Source organism: Rhipicephalus sanguineus, chromosome 6 (assembly GCF_013339695.2).
Source record: "Rhipicephalus sanguineus isolate Rsan-2018 chromosome 6, BIME_Rsan_1.4, whole genome shotgun sequence".
NCBI lineage: Eukaryota > Metazoa > Arthropoda > Arachnida > Ixodida > Ixodidae > Rhipicephalus > Rhipicephalus sanguineus.
Window position 1 is genome coordinate 73,713,525 of NC_051181.1, and position 18,557 is coordinate 73,732,081.

Genomic DNA, 18,557 nt, shown 5'->3' on the forward strand with positions numbered 1-18,557 from the left:
GAATGGTGGCTGTACGATGCTATGAAAGGTCACCATTCCGGTTTCCCCTCCGCCGTGTCGGACGTCGAATCGCATGAAAAATCGTACCGTCTGTCTCGCCCTTTAGACTGAAGCTTTCCAAGCGTTTAAATAGATATGGTGTAGAATCACATGCGAACGCATACTTATATTTTTCTATATTACTCAAACGCATACAGTTTTAAGCACAACGGGGTTGGAATATTTTGCGGTAAATTGCGACGTCGCGAGGCACGCCGCTTCTTCGTTTGATCGAAAAGCTTTTTTTTTTTTGACGCTTTTCACTAATTCTGATTCCCGTCAAACGAATTACGTCTGCGTTTATTCGTCGATCAAACCATCGTAAAGCAATGAATAAATGAATAATAGAAAAAACAAAAGCATTGGTGGAGTAATTAGTGATACACTCGTGATAGCTCCGCATGCTCTTAAATGTGCAACTTTCTCGACCGCTATATACAATGTCCATACCCTTCCAAATCCCGCGGCAATCCCACCAGCAGAGGGAGCAAGAACAACCAACAGCCAACATGAAAGACGAACAGTCAACCAGCAACCGCAACCAAAGAGTCAAACGTGCCAGCATCAGGTGTATTGCATTTGACTAGCAAAAAAAACAAATTGAAAATAAGAAAAATACATCCGTCACGGTGCCTGAAATGTGTTAATTGTGCCGACATTAAGAGCTAAACGTCCCACAGGTGGGCATTTTACATTTATAGCAAAGTAGAACACCTTTCCGACACCAATAAAGGTGTGTTAGCCTGACCGCACACCACTTGCCTTTTATTCTGTCACCTCAGCAGTAACAAATGTTTACAGAGCGTCCGCAGCTCAAAAACAGATACTTAATCATCGGCGTGGCTTATGACATGCCGGTTCCTCAATAAATAAGCTTAGGCGAATATACCTTTAAAACAAGAAAAGAGGCACTGACCATTCCGTGGAAAACAGAGGCCAGATGTCGCGCGAATGCTTCCAAATTCTTCCAGAAAGAGGTACACTTTAAGCGACAATCTGTTGCCCGAATATGCATTCATTGGGCAGCTGTTTTACTGCTGTTTTACTGTGATATGATATTATAATAGCTGAAGAAACGCGAACAACAAGTTTTTGCAAATGCCGTTAGTTTCCGATAGTGAAGTAATCCGCCTCTTTCACAATGACACGGCGCATGCGCCATTCCCCTAGCAGAGAAGTCGCGAAACGCCTCTTTATCTCGGAGGCTTTCTTTATGGCCATATCGTCTGTCCCTTACCGAACTCTACCAAAACGGCACAGGGCAGCGAAAGAAAATGAAAAAGGCTGATTGTGACGTAGTAGGTAGAAACGCCCCTGTACTCGTAGGTTAAAGTAAACCAGCCGTAAAATGATTTAATCATCTGTACAATAATCCTGCGCAAGGCTTGATCAAAAGAATCACGTACTGCTAATTGCTTCAACGGATAATGAGCTCCTTTTAACGTCTAGTGTTCACTGAATCATCATGTGATTTGATACGGAATATAAGTATCCTTATGTAAAATGTAAAAAAGGCACTGTAACGCTTGATATGGGATTAATTTAAGTGCCGTAGTATATTGTGAAGCAGGGGTGTTTATTTGGAAGTAAAGGCAGACCAAAACGGCTAAACTAAACTGAATTTAAGTTCAAATTTAGAGCAGTAGAAAGTGCGCATCTTGTAGAGAAAAGAGCTCACGTTCTTACGCTATAGAACGTGACACAGAAGTTTCAACTGTTCATCCCACTGTCACTACTGACCTTCCTGATGTTTATCAAAGATGTCACGGGTGCATGGTAGGGTCTTTCTGATTACACCATGTGTAGCTGTATTTCTGTAAAATAAGCTGTCAGAAATTAGAGAGCTCGACGCCTGTTTCGCTGAATGTCAGCTAGAAGATGCTTGTTTGACTCTGTAAACAGAGTTTACGGTTATTAAAATGTAAGATAAGGTCTCTTGACGCCACTGTTAAAGCACGGCAGAACAGTAGCGCACGTTTCTTGGAAACTGGCCTGGCATCAGCAGCGTACGGCGCGCAGGGCGGATCGTTGGACGGAATTGCCAGGTGAGGTCAAATCAATCGCACGCATCGACCTTAACAACGGCACAAGACCTACTGCGAAATAACTGCGGTAACAGCTAAAGAAGCAAGGTGCTAATTAACAGGTAAAAGCGATTATACTACACTTTTTGAGCAAAGGCGACTTCGATGCAGTTTTTTTTTTTTCGTCTTGCAATATTCGGCGTGTGCGCGATAAAAAGAAAAAAGAAGTAGGGAAATGAAATGGCACGGAAGCCACGTTTCAGCAGAGAAAAAAAATGTGAACTAAATTACGCGTGTGGCAGTATGCCGATGCCGACAAGCGCCACTCAAGAGTCCAACTTGGTCCCGTCGATCTGTGGTGCGCATCACCATGCGAAGTACTGAGGACACGTGCAAGTCGAGGTGTCTCGCTTGGTCGAAGCACCGGAGGCTTTGTCGCACCGTTTCTTGACCCCCTCCTCCCCCCCTTTCTTTCGTTCTTGCACGTGATGTTTGGTCCCATTTTTCTTGGTGCCGCGAGCGCTGGTCCGCCCCTGGACCAGGACGGATTCCCCCAATGGATCTCGACCCTTGCTGCTGGATGATGGGACACAACCGCCACCGGAGTGAGTTGATGGCCGATGATGGATCGAACCTCCAGCAGCAACTGCGAAGAAAATGAGGTTATCGAAATTAGAGAGAGAAGAAAGGCAGGCAGTTAACAAGATACGCGATCGGCTTGCTACCCTGCCCTGAGGCAGGGGGATAAAGGGGTGAAAAGAGAGGGAGAAACAAGGGAAGAAAAAGCGAGCACTATTCGCGCACCTTAAGGTGCACACAAGCGGTGGAGACGTGCACATGTTCGGTTTTTTGGTTTGGTTTTGAAGCGTTCGGTTACGGCTCACGTGCTTGGCCAGAAACCAGATGTTGTCTAAAAAATGGCTTCTGGCAAACCCAACCGCGTGAGTGGGAACCAAACGTTCGAAAACCGAACGAGGACCGAGCGTGCACACGATCACGCCCCAAGTCTATACTAGTGGTTGCAGAGGCGTGTAGACTTATTGTCCCTCGAAGTCGCATGGACGACAATAAAGAGCTGGATGCGTTCGCACAGGCTTGTTATAAGAGTCCAATCGTCAAGTTGTCGCAGTGTGTTGGATAGAGACTTCCAAGTCATCGCGAGAGGGCTTTAGGCTTGTTTAAAATAGTACATTTGTATAATTGCGAAACAGAGGGCGGGAAAGAGAGAGAGAAAGAAAGAGACAAAAGAAATAGTTTAGTTTGATGCACTGGCCAGAAATTGTGTGGTTTGTAACTCTGCACGGGTAAAGTATATAAAAAGAAAGGAAGAGAAAATCATGACCACAGCAAAAGGGAAATCGGCACACATGAATTTGAGGCTGCTCATAGCAAAGCACAGATGATTAGTATTGTAATAAATAGCTTTACCGAATCGACACTCCTTTACATCTTCAGCGTGGCATATACTTAGTCATTTGCGTCTGTAGTCACATATCATTAGATCTTGCAATATCATACCCGTTCTATCTGGTAATATTGTTGATTTAAACAAGGAAAGCGGTACCCTAATGGTGTGCTTGATAGTTGGTTCAATAATTAAAACGTAAATGGTAATCGACAACAACATGGGGACGATGTTTAAAACAGTGGTTGCTTCTCAATTGCCAAAGTCGGAGCCGACATTAGGAAATGGGGTTCAAAACAATAGTTACTCAGGGATAATATTTCTGGTTTTGTTACTTTAGCAAAAAAGCATTGCCGGTATGTTCCATTGCGGTGAGGGACAAACAACTTCATTAAACTAGGACTGCTTGATTGCTTGGTTACTGTGGGTGAAGCCCTGCTTCCAGGGCCCACTGGCGATTGCGCTAAATGTTGTTAGCTATTGTAGTGATAAAGTTTTTGTTAGACAGAGTTTTATCGTACGCAATTCAACGTGAGAACTTTATTGCTTGTCTTCAGTAAACCTGGTGAAATCGTTGTCTGCCAATGAGCATAGTTTTTACTTCATTCTTGCGTCAGTATCATCTACGCAATGTCTGTAACGGATCCTTAACTAGCCATAACGGCTACGGATCCTGATGTTCTCGCAGAAATTTGTGTAAATCATTTCAGTGAAAATAAAAACATTCTCATTCTTCTTCTTTTTCATCGACATAAGTGTGTGTGACTGCCACACAGGAACATGTAAAAAAATGGTCACATATGCGACACGATTTGAGCCAGTGCTCTTCGACTATCTGTATAGCTTTGAAATACGTGGCGTTCACTTACCGGGCGAGCGCCATCTTCTGTCCGTGGAACTACATGTAGACGAGGCAGAGCCCGAACACCAACGTGGCCACCGAAAACACTGCGCCCAAGCTTGCACTCTGAAAAGAGATCATAGAAACCAAAGGTTAGAGTGCGTTTTGAGAAAGAGCAGATAACATATATCTTAATGTATGTCAATCATAAACTGGTAAGATATTCCGAATGCAGCAGTTTCCAGATGTAAGGCGCGGGCTAACATTCCCAGGGATTACACGCATCTAAATACAAAAAAAAAATGAACAGGGGAACAAGGGGCCACCGTAGCTCAATTGGTAGAGCTACGCTATATTTTTATTATGTCTTTACTTGTATTGCTTCGTAAATAAATACTTTGTTGGAAGTTAGCGCTGCGTCCGCGTCGTTAGCTCTGTGTTCTTGCCCCTTTGTGCGCTATAGGTGTTAACATGGAATACCAACATGCCCAAGCTCACGTTCTCTCATGGTAGAGCAACGCAAGTGTGATTCGAAGGTTGTGGGTTCGGTCCCCATCGACGGCAAGTTTTCTTTTGTCCGCCTTAATTGATTTAGCATTTTTGACGTGATTACTACATGGCAGTTAAAAACTACAAATAATTTTCCTTGTATCTCCTCTGCTTCATTGTCTGTTGGCTTTCTTAGGTCGCGTTTAACAAAGAAAACGAGTCTCGACGAATTCTCTTTGATAACGTCTTATATAGCAAACGCTGTTTTTTTTTTTTTCCGGTCCAGCGCCACTACTTAAATTAAGCGCTCACAGCATTTTTTGCCTCGTTATGTGAAGGTTGTGCGCAGAGTATTGCAATGTGGGCAGCGCGTCTGCTATCGTTGACTATGTGGAATGTAGCCTTTCAAGAGCGTGATACTCTATTACTTTCGTTTTATCTTACTGTTCGACATGCCGACTCCACATAGTCACACTGGACAGCCAACAGGAGCTTTTTGGAAGCGCTTGTGAAACTGCTGCTTTCATTGACTCTGTACTGCATCAGCCATCCTCCCTTCAAGCAGTTAATATCTTTCAGTCATCGGACGTTTCAGAAGACGAAAAGCATAGTGAAGGCGGCAGAGTGGAAACATGCCATAGTAAACAATTCCACATTAATTTTTTTTATATTTCAGCTAATAAATAATGTCTCACATCATCAGTGTTTTCTTTCGCAGTGTAAGATTACATGTCAACTGCTTATTGCTTAAAAAAAGAGGGCCTGCGTCGTTTTGGCGCTCCTCTATATCTACGCATAGGTAAAAAAGTCGATACGTTTTCGCTAAACTAAATAACACACTCGCTGTATTATGAGGTGTTCCTTTCCGCCAGTCGTATTTTCTAGGTAAACGTTCACGTTTTGCCAGAAATTAATGGTAGAAACACCTTAATAAAGAAAATGCAGTAGGAATAATAAAAATAATTTTTGGCAAAATAATTTCTGGCAAACGTATTTAGCCATGCTGCGGGATATGAGTGCATAATGACCCTGTTTTTTTTTTTCATGGAAAATTCATCTTTATAAGGTGCTAGAACCAGCGGTAGCATTCGGGCCAAATATAGGAAGAAACATACTGGCAAACAGATTAGTGTTAGATGCGTGCCTGGGAAGGTCCGTAAGACAAAAAAGCTCTGCAACAAACGCCTCTACAACAAAATGAATTGGGCTTCTTTACGTTCCGGCTGTATTGCGAGAGCTGCCGAGCGCAGCCTTTGCGAAGACGGGACCTGTGCAACGAAGTCTCCTGAAGGCCCACCAGAACTTCCTTACAAAGGCGTTTGGGTGTAAGTAACAGCGGAAAGGCACTCACGCTTGGCTTGGCAGTGGTGGTGGCCGGCGCTGGAGTCGTGGTGTTTGCGGCCACCTGGTTGTGGCCCGCAGGCATGGAGGTGCTCGGCATAGAGGAGGCAGTAGATGGCGCCATCGTCGTTGACGAAACGGACGCCGTGGTGGCTGCTGCTGTGGTCGGAGTCGTCGTCGTTGGGGGTACCGTCGAAGTGGTTGAGGTCGGTTCTGGTTCTTTGGTTACTTCCGGTGCTTTAGTCGGGGCTTCCGTGGGAGGGGTTGTAACATTGTCGCCATTCGATGCCAAACCCGTCACGTGGCCCTACAGGGCAGAGAAAATCAATTGTTTTTGCGTTATTTCAGAACAAAAGCACTATAACTACGTTGCATAAGACACCGTCTCACATGTATGATCATCTGTAAATGCACATCGTGCAATAAAGTCGAAAATACATTATGCATCTATACCATATTAACAACTTCTTATCCACATTGCTTGATTTATTACACGTCCTTTACAGGTGCGCCAATCTGTTTTGTTTAGCTCACTCATAATAATATTCCTCATATTCATTTATTTACGATGCCTCAAGGGCACCTGTTGGAAGGGTTTTGCATGAAGTCTCGGCGAGTGTAATGTAACCCACTCTATAGCAAGCATAGAAATTAGTTGCGAAGCGCAACAAGGTAAAAATGCATATATACTACAGAAAAAAACAGAACAAATATGCAAGTACTAGTCTTATATCCAGTAGCCCACCGTGATTACGACGCAGGACAACCTACACGATTAGTTTTTCCTTGCTCAATGCGCGGGGATCCGCTAATGGCAGCATTGTGGCAGCACTCTCAATATACTTCGGGTTGTATTCAACGCCTTGTTACTTGCGCGCGGAGAAAATAGGAATATAACTCGACACCGCTGTCGTCATTTCGTCATCTGTAAACTACGGCGACACGTTCCACGACTACTGTGATGATGAAAGTTTAGCGTTCGTGATGGCTGGCCTTCTGTTGTGTTTGCTAATAACAGCGGAGCTGTTTACGCCGACCGTAAAAACTTTGGTGTCCGCAGAAAACCACAGGTGGGTATGTGCCGCAGGAATTGGACAAGCCCAACTACCGAATATCGCAGGTGCGAGCGTTAAACGAAAACTCTGCTCGGCGAAGTGGAGCACGTGAAATACATGAAAAGAGAGCGAGAGAGAGATGGAAAGAAAGATCAAGAGAAAAATAGAAAAATATAAAGGGAACAAAGACATAAAGAGATAGAAAGACATAGAAAGAGAGAGAAAGAGAGTGAAAAATAGAAATAAGGAGAAACAAAGAGAGAGAGAGAAAGAGAAATAAATAAATAGAAACAAGGAAGAAAGAGAGAAAGGGAAGAAAAGGAAATAGAGATAGAAAGAGGAGCGAGAAAGAAAGAAAGAAAGAAAGAAAGAAAGAAGAAAGAAGAAAGAAAGAAAGAAAGAAAGAAAGAAAGAAAGAAAGAAAGAAAGAAAGAAAGAAAGAAACGCCACCCAGCTGCGCTCTTCCTTCAGGCATGGCACCACTAGTGCGACGCTGCCATAATTTCTTTTTTTTTGCGCGCCAACAACTACAATGATTATCAAACAACCTGACCATGAACAAGGTATTTTGACATAGGAAGTATTTAGTACACCGTGCGTCGTAAAGTTCACGGCCATGAAGCGACGACTATAGAAGGGACGAAGGAAGCATACGCCTACCGATTTAAAATAATGTGCGGAAAATTTTCATTGCTTCTGCACTTCATATTGCGTTCACGACAGTGAGAAGTAGACGAAATAAATAAAAAGAAAACATAAGAGAACGACGAAATAGTATCAATCAATAAAAGAGTAATTCTCTTTAACGTCGGCTAATGTGAATGCCCTTTGCTCTTGTCAGGTGCTTTATTTTTGCTCCTTCGATCCGGCGCAATTCATTCGAACCCATCGCCCTTACAAAGCGCCGGACCCCAGTGTTGACGTGACGTGCCCCGTACACGGATGGTCGGCCAAGCCTGGCCGCCGAACGCTTTCTTTATTCGTGTCTCTTTTTTTCGATGAACCGCTGCGCACTGCAGCTTGGCAGGGACGGCGCCCCGCTCTTGGCACTGTAACGCGGACACTCGAGGTTTCCGCTACTTGCGGCAACGTGTTATTCATAGAGAATACGTTATCAAAGTTAAGAAAAGTTCAATCATTATTAAAGCGACATCCTTAGATGCCTCATGAAACCCGAGAACTTACTGTCGGTGGCGTCGGCGTCGACCCGAACGGTACAAAAGGCATCACGCGATAGGAGATGACGTCATCATGACGTCGCGGTTCGCTAAATCTTGTGATGTTGTCATGACGTCGCATAACATGACGTCACATAACATGACGTCACATGAAGACGTCGTCTGATGACACCGTTGCTGTGTCAAGGGTCAGCCGATCCCGGGGGCAGTAAAGCACCGCGTGAGGGACAGAAAGCTTCGTGAAGGGAGGCACTGGAGAAAAAGAACTTCTAAAAAAACCTTCGAGCTAATTCCTCTTTCTATTCTTGAGGACAGTAAACGTCATGCGTACGCTAAAAGAAACTTTATTCCTTCGGACGCTGTCTCGAAGTGTTCGCAAAGTGCTGCATTTCTCTTAACAAATTCGAGTTACTTCCTCCTGCGCGGTAGCAAGCTGCTTAATAACTGTCACGCTCGACCCACTTGGTCCTGTTATTCCTAAAACAACTTAGTATTTCGGATATGCCGGCTCTCTATTTGTTTCCAGCAATTCAATTGACAGAATTAAACAAATAAATTATTCAATTCACCTTGACACTATGAATGGTGGCAAATGAAGTGTGTGCTAAGTACCGCGTTGGATAGAGGTCTCATAATCTGCGTGAAACGTTCGTTCGTAGTAGTGAGCCTTGCTACATGGTAACAAAGCCCGAACTATACTCCGAAAGGGGGATTTGCATCCGTCCAGCTCGTGGAAAAAGCCGGGCTTCACTTTTTATGGCACTCACGTGCGCGCACGCATGCAGTTACGAGCGTTGCCAAAGTCATTACCATGGACGAGCGCGCGTGTGATATGCAGATACCACGCTTTCGAATGCGCCGTTTCACGTGAACTGAACACGGGGATCTTGCGAAAGAATTCTTTTCATTGCTTTTTTATGAGGGTATTTTACTTTCCCTTTGTCCAGCTGTCGCAAAGCTCGGTATAACTGCATACATTTGGTTGCGTGGGATATGAACAATGAAACCGTGTTCTTAGTCACGTGGTCGATAAGAACGTCTCACCGATTCCAACCTGGCCAAACGCACGTAATGGCATTCGCTCACTCACTCTTGAAATTACGCATTCGAGCGTTCTGCCGGGTGGCCTCATTGACTATAGGCCAGATTATTTTTACTCTCAGAACCCACGTTTAGGGCAAGCATATATAAAATAGACCCCAGTTATCATATGTCGACGCGGACAGGACAAGGATTGCGGGTTTGGTGACGTCACACCCGACGAGGGGTTTAAACTACTGGTAAATGTATGATAAAGACAGGCTGGATGCCATCGTAGGTGTTCATTCCACGTGACTTATAGATAAGCATGCTCGAGGCAACATAGGTGGTGACTTAATTGCCTCTTCCATATGTGCCTATTAAGTGCGTGCAAACGCCATTTCAAAATACGGAAATCGTTCATCGCAAGTATGACGCCGACTGCGCCGCATGCAAATCACGATGAGTTGCGACATAACCGTGAGTGTAGGATGCTGGCGCGATGAATAGGAGCCTATACGAATGCGAGATGTCGGCTAGATTGTATATCAGCTACAGCCGCGACGTGAGACGGGAAGTACATTCGAGTACTCGGCAAAAACCTTTGTATCGCATCGTATGCACTTGTGATGCCGATGCTATACAACGCAGACTGGGCATGGCTTCCATTGCGAATATAGACGAGAAGGGCAGAATTCCACACACACACACACACACACACACACACACACACACACACACACACACACACACCCCCACACACACACACACACACACACACACACACACACACACACACACACACACACACACACACCACACACACACACACACCACACACACACACACACACACACACACACACACACACACACACACACACACACACACACACACACACACACACACACTCGGTTTCTGCATTTATTTTTCTTCAAAGGACCCCTCGGCGTAATCCTTACGAGATGGAAAAACGAAAAAGCGTTTCTTTGGCTAGGTTTTTGTCACGGAGGGGCGCAGAAAAATGGTGCTGCCGAGCTTTGTTGCAGGCCAGCTGATACGGCGGTCTAAAGCGCGCTCCCTTTGGAGATGCTACGTCGGTGGCCATGTGTTGCAGACGTCGGCGCGCTATACGCAGTACGCAAATTATTCCTACGCGCTTTGCTTCTTCCCTACAAGTGAATGCTGCAAGAGTTGTTGGCGTGGGCGTCAGTTCCGTTTGGTGAGGTCACGTGCTTTGCGGACACAGAGTTTGCGGACGCCAGCAGGGTGCGCGCTTTCGCCAACCTGGGCAAGAAACGCTTTTGCGCTAATAACTTCAATTAACGAGATTTACTGACCGTGAGCGGCAGGTCCACTTACATAAGGTCCCACACAGGTCTCACGCAGTAAAGCGCAAGCGCGAGCTGAAAATCGAAGAGTTAAAGTGCTAGACGGCGGCATCGACGTTCGGGCTCCCTTCCTTATCACAATAAAAAGGCAAAGATGGCCCGTTAGGTGAACGTCTAGCTTCTGCAGCTTCTGTGAGGATTCGTGTGAGGTACACAGTTCACAGTGTTTAACCATTGATGCAGAAGTAAAGTTCATTTACATGGCAACTTCGAATGCAAGACATTTTATCACGCACGCTGATCTACGGTGTGTCAGCAAGAACTTTCTCAGTATGTTCGCTTTTTCTTAATAATAATATCTGGGGTTTAACGACCCAAAACCATGATATGATCATGAGAGACGCCGTAGTGGAGGGCTCCGGAACTTTCGACCACCTGTGATTCTTTAACGTGCACCTAAATCTATTTACACGGGCCTCAAACATTTTCGCCTCCATCGAAAATGAAGCCGCCGCGGCCGGGATTCGATCCCGCGACCTTCGGGTCAGCAGTCGAGCGCCATAACCACTAGGCCACCGGGGCGGCGCGTTCGCTTTTTCTTCAGATGACTCATGGACCATGGCTGAGGAATTACGCAAGGAAAGTGGCGTTCGTCAATTCCTCATGCAATATTCGCTGATTCTATACGGAGCATTTCCGGAACCAAGCAAGGGCGCGGTAAAGGTTCTCGATTTCATGACCACGGGAATAGAAAGTGGGCCGCTTATTGACCGTCCTAACGATGCCACAGCCAGACGCCGAAAAGCCTCACAACTGCCTCGAGGATATACGTATATGAGGCAACGCTTGTTCGTTACCGCGCATATCTATGAGTGCGTGAGCCCGCAGTTGGAATGCAGGCTGCTAAGAATATATCAGAGGTAATCGCCATTTTGACCTTGGTCTCCATTTCCTGTGCATCGATCTCCCCAGGTAAGCGAGGAGATGATATTTTATGCATGTCTCTATCCGTCTATATCCATCGCATACAAGTAGACACATAGCACCATGAATAGTTAAACACACGCACTGTATATATATATATATATATAATATATAATATATATATATATATATATATATATATATAATATATATATATATATATATATATATATATATATATATATATATATATATACATATATATATATATATATGTGTGTGTGTGTGTGTGTGTGTGTAAAACTGCGTTAGAGGTATGTGAAATATGTGCAGGATACTCAGCGTATTCTGTCGTCAGGCCCGCAACTGTCCAAATCAAATATGTTTCAGTGGTGCATACTTTAGTTTTCTTGCTTTTTTTTTCTTTTTGCCGAGGCAATCGCCTGCAACTATATACAGTGGTTACAGAACTAATGAAATTCCGCGTATTTCCCAACTAGCCCATAATACACACGGTGTCATCGCGAGTGCCCGGAAAAAAAAAAGGTCAGCTATAGTTCAAAGCTTAACCATGTGAAGTAAACGTGGTGGAGCTACGCCGGTACAATCACCAGATCGCCAAGTTTGAAAGAAAAAAAAATAAAATGAAAGACACGAAAAAAAAAAACGTTTATCGCAGTTTTTCCTCGAACTACGAAAATTATTACACGACCAGCTGGAGCACTTAACTATAGGGGCTGTCCTGGCCCTGCGCGGATGTCGTCAAGCACCAGCAGAGTCAAGTGTGTCCTTTCAGAAGTGGTCTAGCGCTCGCTGACGAAAAAATAAACAAAATAACAAAAAAGAAACGCGTTGCCATGGTAACGGCTCGACCCGATTTCGGCACACGCCTGGCAGTGAACGCCCCTTCTCTCATCCATCTCCTTGTTGCACATTGGCCGGCCAGCTCTGTACTTTCGTATCGCGAACAGCTATGGGCATCCAAACAGAGAGGCCCACGCGCGGTGATGGCCTCTGCTGTGGCGTTCAACATGCGTGAGCCATCCGGACTCGCTTGAGACGCCAAGCGTAACCGCGGCTGCGCTGAACCCGGTGGTGTCTACTCGGAACCCGTGGTCCGGCGAGGTCGACCCCCCCCTCCCTTTTACCTCTAGGCCGACAAACTAGCTTCTTTCGATTTGCTCGTTAGTTTGATCGTCTCGTCCGCATACACGGCCACGCTTCCAAGCCGCAATCTCTGACTCTGCACTCGTGACCGGTCACGGATGCTTCGCGGCTAATGCAAAGTGCGTGGAAGAAGGCCGCCATCGCGTTTCGCCACGTGTTTTGCGCGGCGCGCATCGAATGCGATGTACTCGTACGCGGCGTTTTTTTCCCGTGGAAAAACACCGACTCCGCGAACCGTAATGCCAGAGCACACAACGAAAAGAACGATGACACCGAAGTTCGTCTCCGGGGATGGCGCGTAACAAAGCAGTGCTACGCATTGATATGCCTTCGGTTAATTCTTATGCGTCAACAGAACGGCACGGCGAATGCCCTACTGGACGCATTGAGAATTGAGATGCCTGTCACGCAAAAGTACACCGGCGTGACCAAAACAGGTCAATAACGACGTACGGTGCACTGCTTGAATCAGCGGTTCTCTTTGTTCGATTTACGCGCTGTCTGTGCTGGACACCATATATTGCGAAACGTCACCACGACTTTGGCATGGGTCATTTATTGACTTATCTGTGTATTCGATCAAACTGGGCTTCGTATATAGCCCGGTGCATATAGCGCTGCGCAGCTGAGCGCGGGGTCATGGCTGCACTTCCGTGGCCACGGCGGCCATATTTCGGTGTACGCGTAGATTAAACGCATTAGCGCTCGTGCATTTTGGTTTAGGTACGCGTAAAAATAACAACGTGTTGCCGAAGTTAACACAGAGCCGTTTCCCCTTCCAGAACGTGGCTCATAATCAAATCGCGCTTCTGGCACATAAACTAAGCCCAGATAATATTTCAGCAGAGCGCTGTGATACAGCCTATGTTTTTTTTAATCACTTTTGACAGAGGTAGGCACAAGCATGGACGTTTAGAAGAGCAGAAATAGAGATGGTATGCAATTGGAAGTGTGTTCAGAAAGACAGCTTAACGAAGTACATCTGCTTGTTTCATATCGAAACGTGGACTGCACAACCCAGCAGTGATCCCAAGCAGTAATTGCAGCTAGCTAGGTTCTTCAACAATATAACTCGGCACAAGTTATTTCGTTGATTTTAATGTGTCAGCGTTATCAGACATTCTATGGCAAAAAGTGTATTGTTTGCGTGAAGCCTACCGTATTAGATATCAGCTCTGGCTAAGCGCTGGCGAACTGTCGGCTAATGCTGCTGATGTTTGCTAGTACTGGCACATGCTTTTGGCCAATATTGGTTAATGGTTAACAACGGAGGGCCAGTGTTGACGAACTGTTGGCTTATACTAATCGCTAGTGCTGGTGATGAAGGTGCGTAATTCAAGGTAATTAGAGGTAATGAAGGACCATTCTCTCGCGTTTCTCTCTGATTCACCTATAAATCACTATGTCACTGAGGTTTTCCTCTTACTGTGCTTCGCTGCACGTATACCACAATAATCACACAAAGCCATGGAGGCCTACTCGATCATTGTCCCATTATGACGTCATGTACGGGGGAACCCGCTGCAGGCTTTAGCGTACGGTATCGTCGCTCGTAATCGCGGAGCCCATCTTTTAAGGCGAAAGCCCTCGCATTTCGCCTTAAACGCGAAAATTGGCCAGTATCGATCCCGTGGCGTCGGCGCCAACGCGAGTGATGCGAAAAAGCATCATCACGTGATGACGTCACCATATGATGCGTCACAGATCACCAAAATTTGTGACGTCACTGTGACATCACTGTGACGTCATTGGGACGTCATCACATGACATAATCACTTGCTCAAAGGTTAACCGATCACGGAGGCAGTGCAAAACCAGGTATCGTGCCTCCGATCCTGGAGGCAATGCAAAACCACGGTAGGCGCGGAAAGCTTGCTCTCGGTGGGTGACGGGACAGGATCAATTAACACATCGAATGAGACGAAAAAGAAGATGGCTTTCGCCTTCGAGTCGTGCTAGGTGAATGCATAAGGAACACTGGGAGCTTTTATTTGATTTTCATTCAGTAGAATGCACGACAAGCATACCTGCGGACGTATGCTTTCGTAATTACGACCCTCCAGTCAGCGTCAGCCTTACGCAAACGTCGGCTTCACTTGCTCGCCAGTTGCCTGGCCTTATCAGTTCGTCTGCTTTTCGTTCTGTGCCGCAGCCAGTCAGGTGTCCCTTTGATTGTCATCCAGTCGCCGACTGCAGCATTATACTTTTTTATACCAGTTACGCCTAACAATTATTAGCTCTTTGTGCCTCACGCAAGGATCAAATCCCATATCCTTTCCACACAGCGTCTTGTTTTACGACGGCGTTTCTGAGCTTATTTCGAATTGCGTATTTTTTCTATGCTTGCTCCGATTTTCCACTGTTGTCGCATTGAATGCTACAGCAAAAATGTTGTCTCATGTTTTACTACATTTATCATTTCTAACTGTGTACTAATTCCGTTCGTATGCTGCTTTTCATGCGCATATGCCCCATGGAGTGTTATGTTGGCACTCATTGACGATAATGTTCGGTTCCCAGAATGAATGAACGAATAAACTTCATTTAAGATGTGTCGCGCAGTTTCCTTTGGGCGAGTCGATACTTTTTTTTCTTGTGCGCATATACTTAATGGCTGCCGATAATCTTCAAACTTGTTAAAATTCCTACTATGTCCATGAAAATCACTTCCTTCTCTTTCTGTCTGTCAACTAATTATACGTAGTGCAAAGAGCCAAGATGTTGCTAATTACTGGCCAAGAACACAAAAAGTCGCACGGTCCCTTACGCATTCGATTAAGACAATTCGAAGGCAAAAGCCTTCTTGATGTTCTCTTTATTCTTGGTCGATTGCAGTGACCAGCCCCCACGAAAGCTGTCTGCATACAACGTGGTTTTGTACTGCCTCCGGGATCGGAGGCATTGCACGCTTTCTGCGGCTCGCGTAGTTTGCAGCGCATCCGAGATCCGCTCACCTTTGATTAAGCGGCAATGTCATGTGATGACTTCATCATGTGACAGCACATCAAGTGACGTAATGATGACGTACCCTTACGTCAAACTTCGGCGACATGTGACATCACGATTACGTCACAGGGTGACGTCACCACACGGTGATGATTTTTTTGCGTCACTCGTTTTGACGTCAACGGTCACTTTTCGCGTTTGATAAGGCATCTAAGGCTTTCGCCTGAATTAAAGGCGCACGGTTAACGAAGCCACAGAACTCCGCTAAGCCTTCAGCAGAGGCACGTGTATACGTGGACGTTCGAGGGAATCACTGCCGTCTCGAATCGTCGATCGACACCGTCGGGACATTCTGGTTAAAACAGTCACGTAGCCTTCGACGGTTCTTTTTTTTTTTTTGTTCTTTCTTCAAAACCCTACCATCTTTTCGTTATTTTTTCTTTCCTTTCCATATCGCACTATAGCTTATTACGGCTCGCCACTGGCGCGTGTATACCCCTATCGGTGCTAGTCCGTCGTCCGTAGCCAACTGGGGAGGCCGGTGTAGGCGTGTGTGTTCCATTGATTTCCGATCGGGGTCGAACGTCTGGCACGCCCCACAGTGCAAACGGTGAGCTCTGGCACACCGGTCCGCAACTCTTTGTACACGACACAATGACCACTGAGCGGCAGCTCAATTCGTGCAGTGCACGTCATAGCTAGCACTTTCTCTTCCTTTTTTTTTGTAAATTTTCTAAGGCAAGAAATAGAGCAATCACAGACTCGCATAAAGTAGTTTGAAATCTACAAACTCTTTCTTTGATAGTTATGTCGAAAGAAAACGAGCGAGAAAAAATGAAAACGCGAGCAAGTGAGCAACGTTTGGCTTCCAGTTGGATAGACTCTGCTTTCTGGGAACCGCGGTTGCCGCGAAACAGAGTCCGTGTCCTTCTCCAGAAATCAAACACTGTCGGTATGTTCCGTTGAAAACATGGCCTTGTAGTATATGTAACATCCCTAACTCCTGTCACTGAACGTATTTACACACTCCTGCTTAAGGTCTCATGAGACTAGCACTATCCGCAAAATGAATGAATGAACATTATGTATTTTCATATGTACATGAGGAACATTTGATCGAAAACTCGTCGGAGGATTCCTCGCTTCCATAAGACAAGCTATTTGACGTACTTCTGATAACAGGCCGAGGCCGTTTATACGAAACATTGCTGAGTAGAAGTCAGGACAAAGTAAAACTTTGTTCCGGCAGGGCATGTAAAACGTATGACGCTTCTGGCAAATACGACTGTGTACTGAAGTGCCAGAGTCGTTGTTAATTGAAATGAAATGTAATGTAGTCAGGGGTGGCAGATGCACGTTTACGATAGCTTTATAGCGCGAAGATTCTCGTTTTCGGACCCAACTTTATTCTACCGAGGCTTCGCTTTGCACTACATGGCCGATTTCGAGGTACGGATCTAAAAACGCAGACTTTTAACGGCTATATCTTTTCCAAAATTAATTTCCGCTTCCCGCTATAGACGATTTTACGTATATAAGATACATGGGCGCCGCCACCTTGAGTAGTTAAACGAATGTTTTTTTTTTCTCGTGATGTGAATTGATAAGGACATGAAACGTCGAATACACCAACCCAGCCATTTTCATACGTATACGTCTAACACTGTTCGTTTAGTTCTTAAAGATACAAAATGGCAACGTTAACAGCCCAATATGGCGGCACTGAAACCCCTCCGTAAAATTGTCTATATCGTAGCGGTACAGGACAGGAAGCCTCCAACTTATACTGTACACTCCCAATCCTGTACGTCTTCGTTGTATCGAGGTTTCGCGTCATACGAATACGACTCCGTACGAATATGGCTCTCCAGTTGGCTTAGGTACAAGCAGCTCCGACGGAGAGCGTTGAACTTGGCAACCTTCTGCGAGTGCAGGCAGAGAGTGACGCGATCTTGACACTGACAGTGACAACAATGGGGGAAAATGGGCGCTGTCAAAATGGCCGGACGCGCCGTTGTTGCCAGCGCATGCTGCTGTTTCAACTCTAGGGGTCTCGATCGACAGACAGGCGCAGATGTGGCGACGACTAAATCAGAGGGCGGCGCACGCGTTTGCTGTCTCCGACGTGTGGCTGCCATTATCTGCACTTAATGGCGCCTTTGGAGAGAAGGGCTCGAGATGTCGCTTTATAAAGTGCGCTCGCAAAGTTCGTTAAACAGTTTGGCCTTGTTTTTCTCTCTCCCTCTCGACACTTCTCGATCCTCTAAGAGTGTCAGTGCCCGCATATGACAGGCGCCTGTCGCTTACCAAACCGGTTTTATGAGCTGGTCATTTCGAATGTCTTTTTTTTTTTTTCTTTTTTACGTCCGGCCCTTTGACTTGGAATGAAAAGGGCGCGACTAGCACGAAAACAGTAGTTCTGAGCACGGTACACGCGCACTTAACTGAGGTTGTCATTGCCGATTTCTTTATTCTTGAACCTTTACTGCAACCTTTACACGATGCCAGCAGAAAGAACCAGCAACCGTCACCAGTGCACAATGGCTAACGGTGCTTTCACTTGTCGTAGAACGCTTTAGAAACGCTTCAAAGGTGCTCAATTGCGTTGACGTCGATGATTTTATTAAAAGCTGCGACTATTTTTTTCTTGTTGCGTGACTTGTTCTTGTGTTTTTTTTTAAAATTTAGGTGGCCAAGAGCAATAAAAATAGCTTTGACTCACAGCTGACATTTTCACTGTAAAAGAACACTCATACGCATGCGTGTGAAGCAGGATGCTTGCACAAGATTGGTTGTG

General features: G+C 45.5%; 1 protein-coding gene across 1 annotated transcript in view; it reads right to left on the bottom strand.

The window, feature by feature from the left end:
* Positions 1–431: 431 nt before the first annotated feature.
* Positions 432–18,557, bottom strand: part of LOC119395888 (uncharacterized) — a 137,521-nt gene continuing 119,395 nt past the window's right edge. The window contains exons 2-4 of the mRNA XM_049416536.1: positions 6,150–6,376; positions 4,338–4,435; positions 432–2,709 (exon numbers count right to left, since the gene is read on the bottom strand). Of these exons, the coding sequence (XP_049272493.1) occupies positions 2,323–2,709; positions 4,338–4,435; positions 6,150–6,376 (712 nt within the window). The 3' untranslated portion in view covers positions 432–2,322. The remainder of the gene's footprint in view (positions 2,710–4,337; positions 4,436–6,149; positions 6,377–18,557) is intronic.